We start from the raw sequence: 18,285 nt of genomic DNA, 5'->3' as shown, positions 1-18,285 counted from the left end.
AGGGAGAAGTCTGATTCTCTCCTTTCAAGGTCAGAGTGCTGGTTCTCTTCATCCTCCAGTATACCAATATGAAGTTTTCTTTGAACTCTCCAACATTGCCTCCAACATAAGTTTTTTCCCTAATTTGGAAAGGTTTAAAAAAGAAGTTGAGTTTCTTATCAGCAACCACTTGTGTGAATTTATGAATGATCTCTTTGGCAAAGATGCCCTTGGCCCAGATTTCTATTTTTATTTTTTTAAGTTTCAGGAGTGAGGAAATGTTGATAATGGGCATGGCAAGAAAATGTCAGGGAGAAGCAAAGTAGCAGCAGTGTATTAAATCCTGCAAAAGGTTTTGGATAGTCCTTGTTTGCCTCCACCACTGGTGAGCCTTCAAGAAGTTACTGTTATGAAAGTATGATGCAGATTTCACTAAAAGCTATCTTTCTCTAGGAACTGGATCGCAATCTGTGCAAACTCACGGCATCATTTGAAAAAGCAACAGCAGAAAAAGTTAGATGTCAAGAAGATGTTGGACAAACCAATAAGACTATTGAGCTGGCTAATAGGCTTGTTAAAGGACTTGAGGCAAGTGGGCTTTTACTGCTTAGAAGAGTTCAATCAAGGTGGTGAGCCTGTGTTTAAGAAGGCCTGTATTAAATGAAATATCTTGAAAGTGCTAGGTGAGATTATTTTACTTGGATATTTAAGCAACATAAACCAGAAGGGGAGAAATGCTAATATCAGATTTTACAAAGAAGTATATTGTTTGTGCTTTTTCTCTGCCTGTTGTAATTTGAAAGTTGTGGATGAGCATGTTCACTTCCGCATGTGCCCATGTGTATAGACATCTTTGCATAAAAGCCTTATTTTGAGGCAGGACTCAGTCTGGACTGTATGAAAAAAAAATAATACAGCTCCCCTGAGCACAAGCAGAATCTATCTCACTGCAAAATAACTGCGACACATCTTCACCAGCCCTGCATTCAACTATGGATTCAGAAACTGGGTTTTCCATTCAGATGGTACAGAGTCTAAGCAGGTTTGGCTCATCTCAGTACCACTGTTTGTAGATATATACCACTGTATAGTGTTGTACATATATGTATATTGTGTAGTTCAGTTGGGAAATGGTCACAGCAGACTGGATAATCTTTATATCCATTCCAGCCCCATAATTCTGTTTTAGTTGCTTAAATGTTGTGTTTTGGAAATTGGTATGGTGGTTTTATTCTAGTACAGTAATCTTTCAGGAACTGTTGTTAGCCACCCAGAGAGCTTCAGCTGTAGGCACTAAATGAACAAACTGAAATCAGAATACAGATTAACTGATTTCATTAACTGAAAATTGTCAAGTTGATTGTTGCCTACCCCAAACAGGGTGTACTTACTTTTTTTCTTCATGAGATGGTTATTTTAATAACCAAAAAGGTTCATTTCCTAGTTGTATACAATAGTGAGACTTATTGACCAGAGCACTGGGAGTCAGGAACAATATTATTTAAGTATGCACCATTTGAATACAGTTTGTACAACCTTTGGTACATTTCTATGAATAAAAGAGCTGGAAACATAATGTAAGCTGAAATGTAATGGAAGGGATTTGGCTTTGGGTATGTTAACATTTTTAATTTTTTTTTTTTTTAAATCAGAATTCCATTTCCACCTTCATATAAAGTCCTTGTGCCACCACCAGGAGCACTTAAGTACATTTTCATGTGCCCCAAGCGATATTCTTTCAACTTTTTCCCCCAAGAGAAATAATAATTTCCAGTCAATAAATTTGATCTTTCCTTATACTATGTAAATGACAAAAAGCCATGTAATTAATTGTTTGCTCCTGCAAGGAGCACAATGAATACTTTCTCCAGATTGAGAAACTCTGGGATTTTCTTGCAGGACACTAACGTTATAACAGAGTATTTAGCCTAATTTGCAATCCAGCCTTAGAAATTATTCTGTTGGTTTTACATTCTAAGTGATACATTTGCTCATGGGTTGGATATCCCCAGAGAAAAGTCTCTGTAACTGGATCTTCACATTACAGTGAACACTTTCTGACAGCATGGTCAGCTTCTAGGTAATGCGCACTGAAACTGAATAATCTTCAGGTCAAGACTGAGTTATTTTGTACCCACCCACAATACACTTAACCTTTGGATAAGTGGGCTGCAGTAGTTGCATTGTTTCTGCCTTCTGTTCATAAAAATCATTAATCTTCTCATAAGGAAAAAAAGCATATCTAATAAAAAATCTATATAGAATTCAGTGTTCTAATTATTTTTGTTTGAGGAAAAGCATCTTCATATCAAAACAGGTGATTATTTCATTGTTAGTTTCCTCAGAAATGCTGGATCAAGCTGTTAAAATGCAGTTATTCAAATTGTATTGAATAAATAATTTGAATACATAAATTGCATCAAATACACTAAGGGCACGGTCTTACAGCGATGAAGCACTGTCTAGACGCTCATGGAGCAATCTGGAGTCCCGGCTCCCACTTCTCTGCTCTGCAGCTTCAGAAGCTGGTGCTCTGCCGTCATGGCTGGCATGCAAAGAATTGCACTGCTCTGAGGTTGGAAGACTAACCTTGAAGCCAGCACTGAGAGGGGGCTTTCCGGGGCATGGAGAAGAGAGCATTAAGCTCTGCCAGGATCCAGTTTATGCTGGCGGCAGCTCAGCCTGCCTTCCTTGCAAGCAGGTACAAAAGGCTTTGATGTCAAATTTGGTCATCTAAGCCTTTTTGGGGTGGGGGGCGGGAAAAGCCTTTACACTCAACAGGATGCCCCTAATCCTCCAAACTGAATTGCATTAAATAAATACGAAGCCACTGAAATCAGTGGAGTCAAGTAAACATGCATGCCCATGTGCATGAGGCATGTGTGTGCATGCACATACACTGAGCGCAGCATAAAAGAAATTTAGCAAAAGTGGTTTGGCATAGTGTACAACAATTGGTGCGCGTCTTTTTCTGGACAGTGGCCATCAAGTGTCATTTATTACATATTGATCTTCAGTCATGCAACAATACTACAAGCAATGCTGGTGAAAGATGGATATGTAATCTTTATATCTAGTGGAATATTTAATGTATTTTAAACTAACATTTAAAAAGACATAGTTCATTTAACTTTTGTAAGGTATGTGGGAAAGTTGCCTAAAAATTAATTGCATTTTTTCCTGCAGAAGGCTACATATAACATAAATTTGAAAATCAAATAGCAAGATTTAAAACAGGTTTGACTGAAATTCAGTGCCTTAGTAACCAGCAAGACTAACTTAAATCATAGTATTTATAGTGGGTGTGCACGCTGCTTGCAAATCATTTGCTCCAATGTAGTGCTAAAATCAAAGCAATCTTGCAATGCAACAGTAGCAGTCTATGGTTATCTTTGTATAAAAGGTTTCAATCAGGTAAAAATGAACCTTACCTCCATATTCTTCATTGGGTCCTGCAATGCCTTCCTTACATCTTAATTGCTACTCTGCCCAAGTCTCAGTTTTACTATTTACTTTGGCTCATAAGAAAATTATTACAAAACAGTGAGTCCCCCTCCCCCTTAAGAATACTATTGTGTAAGCAAAGAAAGGGGGAACTTATAACAATTAATTGAGAAAATCAACCCTTTTTTGCTGGAGAATAAATTCTTTTTGACTTGAACAGGAGACAGTTAACTTCTGAAAAGCATCAAGACTGATGATTTTGTCTATATAGCATTGACCTGGAAGCTCAGCCATTCAGACTAATAAATCAGGCAATTTATATTTAATCATTAACTAACTCCCGAGCTGAACAGCTGTTCAAAATTAGAAATGGGTCACCCCAGCCAGGATGATATTACAGGCAATCTATAATGCATTAGAATAAAATTATAGTGATTTTTAACTGTCTGGAAATTTATTACACTGCATGTTCCAACTCTTAAACCCTTGTTAGCCAATGTCACTTGTGATTTATGATACTAGAGTGGTACACTAAAATTACTGAAGATTTAAATAGACGATCATTCTATGTTTAGTAAATCTTCAAATTTCAAAGCTAGTTTGGAGAATGAGGTGGGTGCACTTTATTGTTTACGACTTGCCATCCAGTGACAACAAGGGGTAAGACTGGATAAATCAAAAATCCCCCTTGCACATTAATGGATTTGTTGCTTGGTTCACTTCAGTTGGTGATTAAAAAAGAAAGTATTGTAGTATGTTCTGCAAAAAGTACCAGATAGTAATAATGCTTTAGAAAGAAATAATACTGAAGTACAGAAGGTAGCCAAAGGTACTGTTCAAAAGTGAGGTGGAAAGCAACCCTTACCTCCTTTCTTGTGCTTCTCTTTGCATCATTCGGCTTTGAGATTTTGGCGTTCTCTCAGCAGATCAGTGGTTATGTAATAATTAGCTTTCCCTAAACCGGTTCCCTTCTGATATGTTGGATTACATCTCCCGGCATCCCCCAGTTCAGGGAAGGCTGTAGTGGCTTTATTGTTGGTCTTTGACAATGTACTACTCGGTTCACATCTCCAGAGCTGCTTGGGTGATGCTGAGTCAGTCATTTCCTTGCAGATTAACCTCTCCCCATGTACAAAAGTGTTAGTAATAATGCTTGGTCACAACTTCATTAATATTTACATTTATTTCCTACCTTTTGTCCAAAGAACTCAAGGTGGTATACATGATTCTTTCTGACCCCATGTTATCTTGCCAGCAGCCCTGTGAAGTAGGTGAGACTCAATGGAACTGACCCAAGGCCACCCAGTAAGCTTCGTGGCTGACTAGGGAGTTAAGTATGTATCTTCCCAATTCCCACCCAGTGCTCTAATTATTACATAACACTGGCAACTTCAGAGCAATATGCTAAAGTGTGACCTTTATTGCTAACGATTCTAGAACTGCCAAGAAATATCTTATTTTGAAAACTATAGAGTTATTTAAACTTGACATCATTCTTATGAACATGTTCTCACCTGGTAAAGTCATGAAATGAAAGTATCTCTGCCTATCATTCAGCTGCTATATTGGAAGCTGCCCCCACCCAACCCCCAGAAGGTACCATATAACTAAGTAGCTGACTTTCTTAAGTAATACTAACAAGCTGATTCAGAAACTGTAGCCAGGTATTTGGAGAGTGTGCAAATGAATTCAAATTTCTAAGATCTGACAAAAGGATTCTGAAGCAGACCAGCTGTTCATGAGTTGTATGGATTCCGCAAACTTCTTAGCAATTTGCTTTTAATTTCTGTGGTTTCTGTCTAAACTATATTAACCGAAAATGAACATTTTGCCATAGTCTAAAGTGTTAAAATATGAATTTTGAGGGTATTTCCATATTTTAAGGGGGAATTGAACATTTTCAGGAGTGCAGCTTTCTCATGCTCAACATATTTGCTCAGCATATTTGAGCAAAATCTAATTGTATTAATATGCAGATGACAGAGCAAAAAGTGCCTGGCAGTCCACAAGGTGTAGACAGAACCAGTTTTACAACATTCATACATCCTTAAATGATGCTAGCTGCTGGGTTCTATAAGGGCTTGTGGTGGGCAGAAAAAGAAAAAAATATACTCACCATTGAGGAGTAAGTTTCTCATTTCCCTTTGGAAGGGACTTTGTAGCTCTGGGAAAATGAGGGAATTGCTTTGTACCTTCAGGGATAAGGAACCTTCTTTTATTTAGGATAGGCCTTTATGGTTTTGCCATGAAAACTGTACATTGATGGTAACTGCCATACTCGTTTACAACTTTTGCTTTCCAGTCTGAAAATATTCGCTGGACCCTCTCTATTAAATCCTTTGAAGCACAAGAAATAACAGTGTGTGGTGATGTTCTTCTGACAGCAGCTTTTGTTTCTTACGTTGGATCCTTTACAAAACTCTATCGTCAAGAGCTGGTGGAAAGTATGTGGCTCCCATTCATGAAATCACAAAAAGTAAGTCCTTGCAATATAAAACAGCATGGAAGCTTTGTATCTCTGGATTCTCATCCGACATAAGGTTTTTATGAAAATGCACCTCTGCCCAGATAAACAGCTACTAAGTACACCCATTTAACAAGTGATAACTAAATGTAGCATTGTCAACTGTTTTGTCTGCCTGGATCCTCAGTAGGATCTTGTCAGGTCCATTAACTTAATAACAAAATTATATTTGGGTATTGGATAGATTAAATATAATGAATAAATGAATAAAATGCTTCTCCTTTTTTCAAAGATTCCCATTCCAATCAGTGAAGATTTAGATCTGGTTGCCATGTTGACAGATGACGCCATGATTGCAGAATGGAATAATGAAGGCCTCCCCAGCGATAGAATGTCAACAGAAAATGCTGCTATTTTTACAAACTGTGAGCGTTGGCCACTTCTCATAGATCCCCAGCTTCAGGGAATAAAATGGATAAAGAATAAATATGGAACTGACCTTAACATCATACATCTAGGACAGAAGGGGTCAGTGTGCATTGAAAAAGTGCCTCTAAACATTGTATGCATAAGTGACAGCATGATGTATTTCTTGTCCTCCCAAGGTGGTTTTTAACCTATATAATCTAAAGTTGACATTGCTTTTTCTGATTAGAGCTTTTATCATCTATTTTAATTCTGTGCTTACGAGATCTGCAGCTATAAAGTTCTCCTAATTCATTTCATGTCCATGAGGTGCTTTACTGTAATGCATGTAGCTCTTAAGCTTGAAAATGGGCTTTAGCGAATGCACTGTAGTTGCTATTTTCAAGTGCTACATAGCAGGGGTTCTTTAATTTTGCCATCGGGACTCTCCCTAAGTCAAGCCTTCAATAGTTCAAGCTTCCCCAAGTGTATCCAGCCCAAAACACAGACAGGTGATCTGGCTGGAGTCAATTTAGTCTTTATCCAGAAGAGCAAAAATTGAGTTATTTTTATTTGAACTTCCTAGCATGCTTTAAGCTTCTTGAAGGCTGAATTCCTGAGAGGTAAAGGTCCATAGATCCCTTGCAATGGGACCCTTTATTGCTCATACTGCACAATAATGCTTAGATAATTAGTGTTTTTCTTCTTAATACACTCAAGATACCAGTTCAAAAAGAGATTAGAGATACTTTTGCCTCCACTGGGAATTGTCTTTAACAACACTATAGAGAGACAGACCAAAAGCACTACAGTCATATAAACTATATTCATTTGTATTGGTATTACAAAGCCATACCCAACCATCAAGGTCAGTTGGAGTCCTTGCGCTACTAATTTCCTATCCAACCCCAAACATCTTTCCCTAATGCCTTGTTTTGTGGTTTTACATCAAGGTCCTTGAAAATTATTGAAAGAGCTTTGGCTTGTGGAGATACTGTCCTGATTGAAAACTTGGATGAAACAGTAGACCCTGTACTTGATCCTTTGCTTGGAAGAAACACAATTAAAAAAGGGAAGTAAGTATATTCCTGAAGAGAGAAAGTGTACAGAAAGTATACTTTCATTTGTGATTTCCTTTCCTCAATTAACATAAAAGATTGAGACTGAAAATTTGGCTGTCGCTAAAAGAGAATCTAGGTATTCATGCACACATCAGATAGCTAATAGGGACAGTGTAATGTCTGTGAAGCACATATCAATATAATACTAGGGATTCGAAGATGATGATGGTTATTTTCAAGTTATGCATTACCCTAAAGCCCAAGCTCTCAAAGCGACATACATAGTAGAAAAAAATTAAAACCAATACTAAAACTCCAGAAAGTCAAAGCAACAATAACTTTAAAATAGAGAAAAAGTTCAAAAAACCTCTTAATTGGAGAAGGACAACTTTTAATGGCAGTTATAAATGAATAAAACAAGAAATTACCTTATTCTGGGTTAGAATATTGGTGCATCTTGCTTAAATAGATTTTACATGGATTGGAAACTAATCTCCAAGGGTAAAACAAGGGCTTTTTCACAGTCCTACATGGCTCTTTCCCTTCCAAGTCATGTGCTTCAAACCTATGGTCCCCTTCCTCATCTGGCACAAAAATCTTCCAGCAGCCTTGGAATCTTATGCTATTGCAATGCATCATAAGAGATGAATCAGAAAAGCTTGTGGCTAATGTAAACTATGGAATTTCCAGGATAAAGAGTGTAGCTTGATAGCTTATAGCATCCTTCTTCATCCTGGTGTCTTCCAGATGTATTGGACTACAAGTCCCATAAATTGTGAAATTGTGGGACGTGCATGCCAAACAGCACCAAGTAGGGAAAAAAATCCTACATTGTATAACCCTTTTAGTGCTAATTTCATTAATTTCTTAAGTTTATTAAGAAATTAAGGTTGTTATTATTCATTTATCCCATTCTTTTTCTAAGAAACTCAGAGTGTTACATATGTACCCCTGTGTCACCCTCATAGAAACCCTAAGGTAGGATGGGCTGAAAAAATACTGACTGTCATAAGCAGTTGGTTTATTACTTGATGAGGGATTTGAGCACACATTTCCCCAGTCCAAATTATTCGTTCTTGCCACATTATACTGCACTCTAACACATTATATTATACAGTAATGGCAGTCATTAAAGTTTGGAGATGGTTATTGTAACAGGCCTGACTAAACCCGTAATCCAGTACCTCCCACTCTCAGTTGTGCCCGTTCAGCTACATTCACAAAAACGCCTCCTTGTTTAAAGAAATTAAAGAGTTGTTGGCAGGAAGGTATAAGCTCCAGGATCCAATAATATATTATTAACATATGTAAGTTCAGAATATGGTTGAGCAGCATATGCAGCTATGAAGAGTCTTGCAGCAGTTTACAAATTAGCAAGTTTATTGTTTCAGATTTTGTGTTTAGAGCTCATTTAATCAGATACATTTAGTAAATCTTGACTTTGGAGTTGATAGACACAAATATACATATATCAATATGGAGGAAAAACTGGTAAACTGCAGAATGAAAAGCCCATAAAATGCAAGAAGTTTAGTCTGCAACTTTTATGTGCAAAGCTCAAATGTATAGGAGGTTAATAAAGTGAAATGTACAACAATAATTTACAGGGTACATGAAATGTAGCCTCAGGACAGATGCATACATATATATGGGTATATGGGGAAAATGTAAATGATGCAATCAAATAGCTACAAAATATTCAGGATATGATATATGAAATTTCTGTTCAAAACTTTAATATAACTTTAAACTGACTATTTACAAAGTACTGATTGTGCATAAGTTCTACTAATGTTAATTAATGCTATGCGGATTCTCATATTAGTAGTATATATTTGAGTTTTGCAAAGAAATGTCACAGGCTATAACTCTTGCATGTTCATGACTTTTTCGAGCCAATCCTTTTTGTGTAGTCTCTTCCATCCCTAGCTTTCAATGTGTGTGGAAGAGAGAAAGAGTGAGTGAGTCAGTAAGAGAGAATCTCCAAATGAGGACATGTGCCATGCATCTGATGAAGCAGCCATCCATAGGGAGAGACCTGTGGAAGTGAATAGTGATCCACCGAATTGTTTTACACCCAGGACAAGGACATATTTTACATTCATTGTTTTAGGAACATAATTCCCTGAGTAGTTGTTGAGATGTTATACTGACTTCAAGCTCTGTGGCTATATGGCAGAGATAATATATAGCCTAGCTCAACAAAGTTTTCAGCAATTTGTACTTATTTATTTGTGTGTGTGTGTGTGTGTATCACATTCTCTTAATAAAGAAAGACTGGAAAGATGCTCATGATAGATATGGTGCAGACCAACAGTTGAAGTTCATTAATAATTGGACTGTTGTGGAGTATGAAGTAATGAATACTAATTACTCCTTTCATGTCTGACAGCACCCTGTGGACCAATACATCAGCTCAGACTTTAATTTGGTTCTAGTAATGGTTTTATCAATAGTACATTAATTCTGTGTTTGAAAAGATATACAGTTGAACCTGACCCACACAGTAGCTACTGCTGTCATAAAATGACCACATACTGACAACAACTGGGTAATTACAAATAATTAGATCTACTGAGCTTCAGACAATCCTAATTTTAAGTAAAATATATCTTACAGTAACAATCGACAGAAAGCATTGCTGGGAAGATTTATCAACTTATGCACCTTCCAAAGCAAATTTACTAGCTTTGCATATTAGCAAACCTGCTGATCTGTGAAGCAACTTGATAAAATTGTATCTTGGCTCCATTTTTAGTGAGGTTATTCTTGAACAGAAAACTTGCTACATAGAGGAAATACCATTCTGAAATCTTGAGAAAGATGTGTGGCACACAAGCACCAGTGCATGGATAATAATCACCTCTGGTGGTCCCAACTAGCAGGTAGAATATGCTTTTCCATCTGCAGTCTCCCCCAGCAGGACGTGCTATTAACATTTGCTGCAGATCCCTTGCCCGCTACCAACCAATCCTTCAAGGGTTCATGAGAAGCACCATGTCAGGAGATGGATCCCTCAAATCTGGCATCAGCCCTGCCTCCCTCTCATTATAAGGTGCCCACATCTATCCTTCATTAGGAACTGTGTATATGGTTCCCAATCCAGTTTGGGAACTATAAACGAAATCCAATTGCTCTATGTTAATAGATAACTCAAGAACCCTTATATGTAACAACTATATATATATATATATATATATAAGTGCTAAGGCCTAAAAGAAACTATTACATGCCATTTATCAATATGAGTCCAGAAAACAACTTCTGTGCATACATTTATGAACTCATGAAACATTCCCTGTACTTTAATCTATACATTCCAATATAGTGTTTGCCTGACTAACAGGAAATGGATAATAATAAACAGTTTCCTGAGTTCAGACAGTTTTGTCATGCAACAGCAAAATAATTAATTTTAATTCACAGCTGCTACACAGAAATACCTTTTCTGCCTTGAACCTTATGCCAAATTTTTAGTCAGGATTTTTCCTTCTCTCCAGTAGTTTGACCAACTTGTACGGTTTGCCTGCTGTGATTGCTAAGTAACAAGTCGTCTCCACACCTGATATGTTAAGATTTACTCTTTGCATTAACGGCTGGAATTCACAGGTTGGATGTGGAAGCTTTTAATTTTGAACAGCAGGCTTCGAAATAGGGCTTTTTAGATGTTCTTTCAAAAGTACTTTGCCCCTTAAAATGGGAAGATTTTGTTCACATTTGCTTTCTTGCCCAGAAATCTGTCTGTCACCTTTCTTTTCCTTGACTGTGCTGCTCTGAAGTGCATTAGTGGGAATAGGTTGCTTGCCTTGTTTATTTATTTGATTAATAGGAACTATATTTCCTTAATGGACACGAGTGTTCTGATGTATGCAGTCTAAAGGTAATTCACAAATTCAAAGCAAATCCCACCTCCCCACTCCCATACATCTCCATTATGACCCTGGTCAAATGGTTTGTATGCTGGAGGCACCTTTTCTTTTCTGGAAGGGAGATCAAGGCACAAGGGGCAACAGTGGGAATAGGTGAAGCTGTTTTAAGCAAGGTAGAAAGACCTCGATGAAACTGGAAATGGTAAGAGCTGGTTGAACAAAGGTCATGTGGTAAAGAATCAAGCAGAGGGATAATGGAGGCATATTGTGCAGTGCTTGAAATTGAGGACAAGGTGTTTGATGCTACAAATAACCAAAACAGTGTCGGGGTTGGAACCTGGGCATTACATGGACTGGGCAATATGAGTTAGGCTGTAGAATTGTGAAACAGAGTTGAAAAGAAGATGGAGATCCACAGTAATGTAAGGTATGAGAGAACAATTATTACTTTATTGAAAGTAATACCTACAACACAATGTTTCAGGGTGAAGTGTTCCTGTTGGGTCAATCAGCCATACTCTTTTCCAAGATGCTTCATTCTATCTTCCCTTTCCTTCTCTTCTATATACCCCCAGCAAGTATTCTTTACCCACTGAGCATCATCAGTTCTCAGCATGCTAGTTTTGGATTTCAGTATCCTTGCACTTTTTCCCCTCTAGATTGTCTTTTCTTTCTCAGGATATTCAGATACTTCCTGTTGTATATAAATGATCCTGCTTTAGCTGCATTTGTTTGCATGTGCATTGAAAAAACAATGGCAAAGTAAATCTGTCTGTCTGTCTAAAGTTTTGCATTTCTCCTTCCAGCAAGATAACATTTGTGTACAAAAATGACTTGATCCAAAGTCACAATAGATACATAAGCTAACTAAAGCATATACCTTTTAATTTTACTGTAGAGGTCTCTTATCCTGTATACACTTCAGATGTCCCTCTACATGAAAGATGCTATCTCTAAGAAGTTTGCGCAATCACCTGTACAAAATTCTGAAAATAAAGCCCATTGTCATTGCACCTTTGGCTTTAGTGCTGATACTAATCTCTACATGTATGTCTTTTATTGTATTTGATGACTGGATTCTATCATTTCCCCCCTATCCTTTTAGCAATATCATAACTGAGCCATAAGAGAGCAATAGCACAAACATTTATTTTTCCCAGACATGTGATTATCGAAAGACTCAACATCGCTACAGTGATAAAACTCACTGAATCATTGTGTAATACTTGCCTTTCATAGCTGATAACCACAGAAATTGCTAATAATTTATTACTTCTAAGCACTGGGCACTTATAAAGAAGCATTTCAATACAAGGCTCCAGAAATCATTTTACAACTAGATATTTTAGCACTGCACCAAAACAGAATTGCTCCTCAGGTAAGTTTCTTGGCAAACAAAGAAAAACAGAGATTTATGAAATTGTTCTTTTCATTCTGTTGCTGATTCTGTCTTTTGCTTTCCTTGCAACCCAGAACTGTAGTCAGCTTGGTGCATTCTGTTTAATGCATCTGATGTTCAAATTACACTGGAATGCATTTAGTAAAACATAAATTTTGATGTTATAAAAGAAAAATATCTGGGCATGCATTTCAATTAAAAATGTTGGGCTTAGTTTTGTTGGGTTGTTTAATTTTGGCTGCATGCAGACGTATCTCAGAATAAAAAATTTTCACAGGTGTTTTTTTTTTTTCCTGTGGAGTGGGCCTGCTGTTTGTTGCACACATGCTTTTGCAGTGAAAATGACAAGAAAATTTGCTTCACTTCTAATGCTGATTTAGCCCTTAGGTTTGCCTCTCCTCAAATGCTTTAGGTGTACAGCTTAATTTTTAGTTCATCATGATTCTACTAATATCTTTTCTGTTAAATGTTTGTCTTGCACCTAGTCCATTTTTTCCATTTAATGATAATACAGAAACTAGCCAGGTTCTTCATTGTGGCCTCTGTGCATCACACATATGGGTTCTGTGCCTGTGCAGTGCCTTTGGCCGGAAGATTAACAGCTAACAGTTTTTGGCGGGAACTCCGCTCCCCCTCCCCCCCAGCATTATATAAGGAGCGGAGTGTCCACCATTTTCCAGTCTTTGCGACCGCTGTTCATTGTGCCTCGTGTCGCTTCGCTATCGCTAAGATTATTACTTACCTTCTTGCTCGTTGGAAAATCTCTCCTTTTTCCTACCAAGTTTGTATCCCTTCTTCCTGTTGTTAGTACTTCACTTATTTTTCTTCTTAACATTTGCACCATTGTTTCCTCTTTATCGTTCCTATAAAAAAAACAACAAAAAAAAACTATTACTTTCCCGCTTTACTATCTCCTTTTTTTCTTCTTTCTACGATGGCGCAACGGGCAGTGTTCCGCAAGTGTGGAAAATGCGCCTCCAAAATGCCCGCCGCGGACCCGCATGATCTGTGCCTCCTTTGTTTGGGGGAAGGGCACAGAACCAATAAGTGCGGCCATTGTTTGGCCTTCTCTAAACAGGCGAGGAAGAACAGGGACAACCGCCTCCGCAAACTCTTGTGGGACCAGGCTCTCCTCCAGTCGGACCGGCTGGTGGCTAAGCCTTCCACTGTTGTGGCCCCACCCGAAGGCCGTCCAACTTCGGCTGACCTGCCGCAACTCCCGGCCTCTTCCTCCATTGCTCCACCCTCACGCCCTTCTGAAGAAGGCGCTCATACCATGGCCGACCAGTCTGTTTCCCTGCCGAGGAAACAAAAGGAAAAAAGGAAGCACAGCGACTCAGATAAATATCCTGTGCATAAGAAGACCAAGAAAGATAAGACGGGCAAGCCGGTTAAGAAGCCGAAGAACCCCGAGCAGGCAAAACACCACCACTGGGGCTCGGCCTCTTCCTCAATTCCAATCCCTGCTTCGGAACCGACCCCCTCAGTCCTGACCATCCAGGCTGCTATGAGGGTTACCCCACCGGGCTCACCGCGCCGACCGACAGCCGAACCCATTCTGGATTCAAGGCATGGTTCCATCTCAGATGGGGAAATATGAGGTTCTCCACCTAGAGCTCGATCACCAACCCCGATGCCTCCGATCCCGATGGATACTCAGATTGCCATCTCCCCTCCGAGAAGCCGTAGGAGCCATTCCTCGGATGCGAGGTCTGATGACTGGTACCACTCCAGGTACTCCTCCGCTCCGAGATGAGAAGAGTACCACTCCGTAGCCTATTATCCGACTTCCAGGGGACAATCTTCGCCACCAGCGCCTCGGGAATGTTTCCATTCAATGCCCAGAGATGTCCCGAGTGCCTCATCTAAAGAAAATGGCAGTTCAGAGTCACCAGGAGATTCTTCCTCCAGTGTACCAACCCCTACTGGATGGAATCCGACGAGTCTGAGGCTGACTCGACCTTGCCAGGTGCAGCGGGTGCTTCTCAGGGCCCGGGGTTGCCTGAGGAACCATATATATCATTTAACGATCTGATGGCTGGACTAGTGAGATCACTCGATATAGAAGCCCACCAACAGCCGGGACCGAGCACTGATCATTTTTATGATGTGGTCAGGGGCGAACAATCCACATCTATTGCCTTGCCGTTTATTACAACCTTACGGCAGGCAATGACCCAGCCATGGGACCTCCCAGCTCACCCACAACCGACTTCTCGTAAATATGAGTCCATGTATTGGGTGTGGGAAGAGGACATCCCGTTTCTTCTCCGTCACCCCAAGCCAAATTCGGTTGTTGTAGAATCCTCGCAGGGTCGGGAAGCCCGTGGACACACCTTGCCTCGTGACAAAGAGGGCAGAAAGGTTGATTCCCTCGCCCGCCGGGTATACGCAGCTTCGGGCCTTGGTTTACGAATTTCTAATTATGAGTCAACCCTGGCACGTTACCAATATTTCCTTATGCAACACCTGGACGCCATCATCGATACTCTCCCGGGAAACCAGGGCAAACTTGCTAAGACTTTTGTTAAGGAAGCTATGCAAGTGGCGGTGCAACAGCTTTCCACCGTGAGGCACCACGTGGACTCTGATTCGAGGTTGCTGGTTGGTGCCATTTCCCTCTACAGACACGCCTGGTTGCGTAATTGCAATTTTCCCGACGAGATGAAGCAGAGAATTGAGGAGATGCCGTTCGACGGTTCCGGTCTCTTCCATGCGAGGACGGATAGCAAATTGAAGAAAATCCATGAATCAAGGATGACGGCCCGTCGTATGGAATTGCAATCTCTACCTTGACGTAAGTGGTCATGGTCACGTCCACAGTACTGTCAACAATTTCCGCCTCGGCAACAGCAACCGCATCAACGTCAGCAGCATCGCAGGCAACAACCACCCCAGCGCTTCCAACAGGGCCGCCGCTGCTTTGATACAGACAGGCGACAGCACTGATGCGACGAGCGAACCTCTCCTCTCATTCCAACTGTACCCTCCCCCCTCTCATTAGGGGACCGACTGAAGAGTCGGCTCTCCATTTGGGAGTCCATCACATCTGATGGGTGGGTGTTATCTATCATTCAGCATGGATATGGAATCGAATTCGACGTTGTGCCATCACCGAATCCTATCCGCTATACTCCGACTTCCTTGGTACTGTTAGACGAGATTCACCAACTCCTTGCTAAATGAGCTATTTGTCGCCTGTCATTATCGGAGGGATTCCACGGATTTTATTTCAGATAATTTACAGTCCCGAAATGAGATGGGGGTCTCAGACCAATATTGGACTTGAGAGCTCTCAATAGATTCATAACACCAAAGAAGTTTCGGATGACCACACTTCAAAGTATTCTCCCGTTGCTGGGAAGAGGGGATTGGTTCGCCTCATTGGATCTGAAGGATGCCTATTTTCATATTTCAATACATCCAAGTTATAGGCGTTTCCTTCGATTTGCGGTGGACTCTGAAATGTACGAATTCAGTGTGCTATCGTTTGGATTAGCCACTGCACCAAGGGTTTTTACGAAGTATATGGCTCCTGTCTGTGCACACCTTCGATTACGTGGAATTCGGATATACCCGTACCTTGATGATTGGTTGCTGGTCTCCGACACAGAAGCAGGGCTTTCGTCTGCTGTTGAGGTTTCATGTGCTCTATTGCACGATCTCGGACTCTGTATTAATCGACAGAAATCTTCCCTTCACCGATGCACCGGTATCGACACCACCAACCGTCCCTGCCATTCCTGCTCAGCGGAGTCTACACCCAGACCTACAGTATATTCTCGAATCTGCGCTACGACCATCTATTAGGAAGTCGTACGCGGCAAAATGGCAGAGATTTTCTAACTTTGCCAATTTACACTCGTTTCCGGCCCCCTCGGCTTCTGTTTCACGGATCCTTCAGTTTCTCTTTGAATTGCATCAGTCTGGACTCAAACCTTCGTCCATAAAAGTTTATACATCAGCAATTTTACATTACCGGGGAACTATACATGGTCTCTCCATTTTTGCTCAACCTCTGATTGAAAGATTTTTGAGAGGATTGAGTAATCTGCATCCAACTATAAGACCTCTAATGTCCACCTGGAGTCTTTTGGTGGTTTTACAAGTGCTGACTCGATCACCTTTCGAACCCATGGCGACGATCGATCTACGCCTTGCTTCATGGAAGACTGCCTTCCTTGTTGCAGTGACTTCAGCCCATAGATCCTCGGAACTCTGCGCCCTTTGGGTAGACCCCTCTTTTCTAAATTTTCATAAGGAAAAAGTGGTTCTTCGGCTGGATCTGTCTTTCCTTCCGAAAGTCACTACTTCGTTTCACATGCAACAGGAGATCGTTTTACCGGCATTCTTTCCGACCCCTTCGAATCCGATAGAGCAGTCTCTACATATGCTGGACGTTCGTCGTTGCTTAGCCTTTTATAGGTCCAGGACTGAGTCTGTTCAGCGTTCCAATAGACTTTTTGTGAAATATTCGGAACATGACCGAGGCTGTCCAGTCACTTCACATCTTTCGAAATGGATAGTAAATACAATTGTCCTGTCTTATCAGTTAGCTAAGTTGGACTTGCCATCTACTCCAAGAGGTCATTCTACAAGAACTGTTGCTGCTTCTTTGGCCTTTGCATCAGGGGTCCCGATAGAAGATGTGTGCAGGGCGGCCATTTGGGCTACCCTGTGTACCTTCGCCAGACATTATAGACTCAATGTCCGTGCCAGGCAGGATTGCTCTTTTGGCAGAGCTGTCCTTCCTTCTGTCCTTCGCTGATGACACCTCCCTCCTCCACTTGGGGTAAGCTTGTTATTCTACCCATATGTGTGATGCACAGAGGCCACGACGAAGAAGAGCAGGTTGCTTACCTGTAACTGATGTTCTTCGAGTGGCCATCTGTGCAGTCATACAACCCACCCTCTGACCCCGTTTGGTGTCATGGGTGGTCCAACTATTTTCTTTTGATACTATGATCTCTTTGCTATGTGTCATACCGCTACAGAATTGGGCTATATTGTCATACTGACAACCCTTATTATAAAAACAAACATCGGTCTTTCAAAGACTGGAAAATGGTGGGCACTCCGCTCCTTATATAATGCTAGCGGGGAGGGGAAGCGGAGTTCCCGCCAAGAACTGTTAGCTGTTAATCTTCCGGCCAAAGGCACTGCGCAGGCGCAGAACCCATATGTGTGACTGCACAGATGGCCACTCAAAGAACATCAGTTACAGGTAAGCAGCCTGCTCTTCTGCTGAAAACTGGCAGGACCAGTTTCCCTTGAATTCAGAAATGAAGAAGCTGTATGTCTGATCAAAATGTATGTGCAATCCCACAGCAGCATCACTCCTGTTTTTAAGATGCACATTTGTACATCGTCTGTGTTGATACTATATGGGCTACCCATCACAATGTCACTGCTGTAAGTTCCTGTAGATGCTTTGGCCTGCTGTTGTCCCATACCAGCCCACATAGTAAACAAGGAATTGCATGGGTAGTGGCTTCTTACAGAGTGAGCAAGTTGTCTTTTAGGAACAGGTTTCTACCTTTCCCAAAGCAACTTCAACTTGCACACTTCAAACAGGGTGGTAAGATACTGACATCTGGACATCACCTTATTGCACACAAATTCTACATAACTGTAATATATCACACACAATTTTAGCAAAAAATC

The 18,285-nt window shown here is 40.5% G+C and overlaps 1 protein-coding gene across 1 annotated transcript in view; it reads left to right on the top strand.

Moving 5' to 3' along the window:
• Nucleotides 1-18,285, top strand: part of DNAH11 (dynein axonemal heavy chain 11) — a 167,931-nt gene that overhangs the window by 116,451 nt on the left and 33,195 nt on the right. Inside the window, exons 62-65 of the mRNA XM_044428955.1 lie at nucleotides 433-567; nucleotides 5,726-5,899; nucleotides 6,180-6,415; nucleotides 7,246-7,368. Of these exons, the coding sequence (XP_044284890.1) occupies nucleotides 433-567; nucleotides 5,726-5,899; nucleotides 6,180-6,415; nucleotides 7,246-7,368 (668 nt within the window). The remainder of the gene's footprint in view (nucleotides 1-432; nucleotides 568-5,725; nucleotides 5,900-6,179; nucleotides 6,416-7,245; nucleotides 7,369-18,285) is intronic.

This window comes from Varanus komodoensis, unplaced genomic scaffold, assembly GCF_004798865.1.
Source record: "Varanus komodoensis strain SLA01 unplaced genomic scaffold, ASM479886v1 scaffold2, whole genome shotgun sequence".
In the NCBI taxonomy this organism is placed as follows: domain Eukaryota; kingdom Metazoa; phylum Chordata; class Lepidosauria; order Squamata; family Varanidae; genus Varanus; species Varanus komodoensis.
This window is presented reverse-complemented; position numbering and strand designations above follow the sequence as displayed.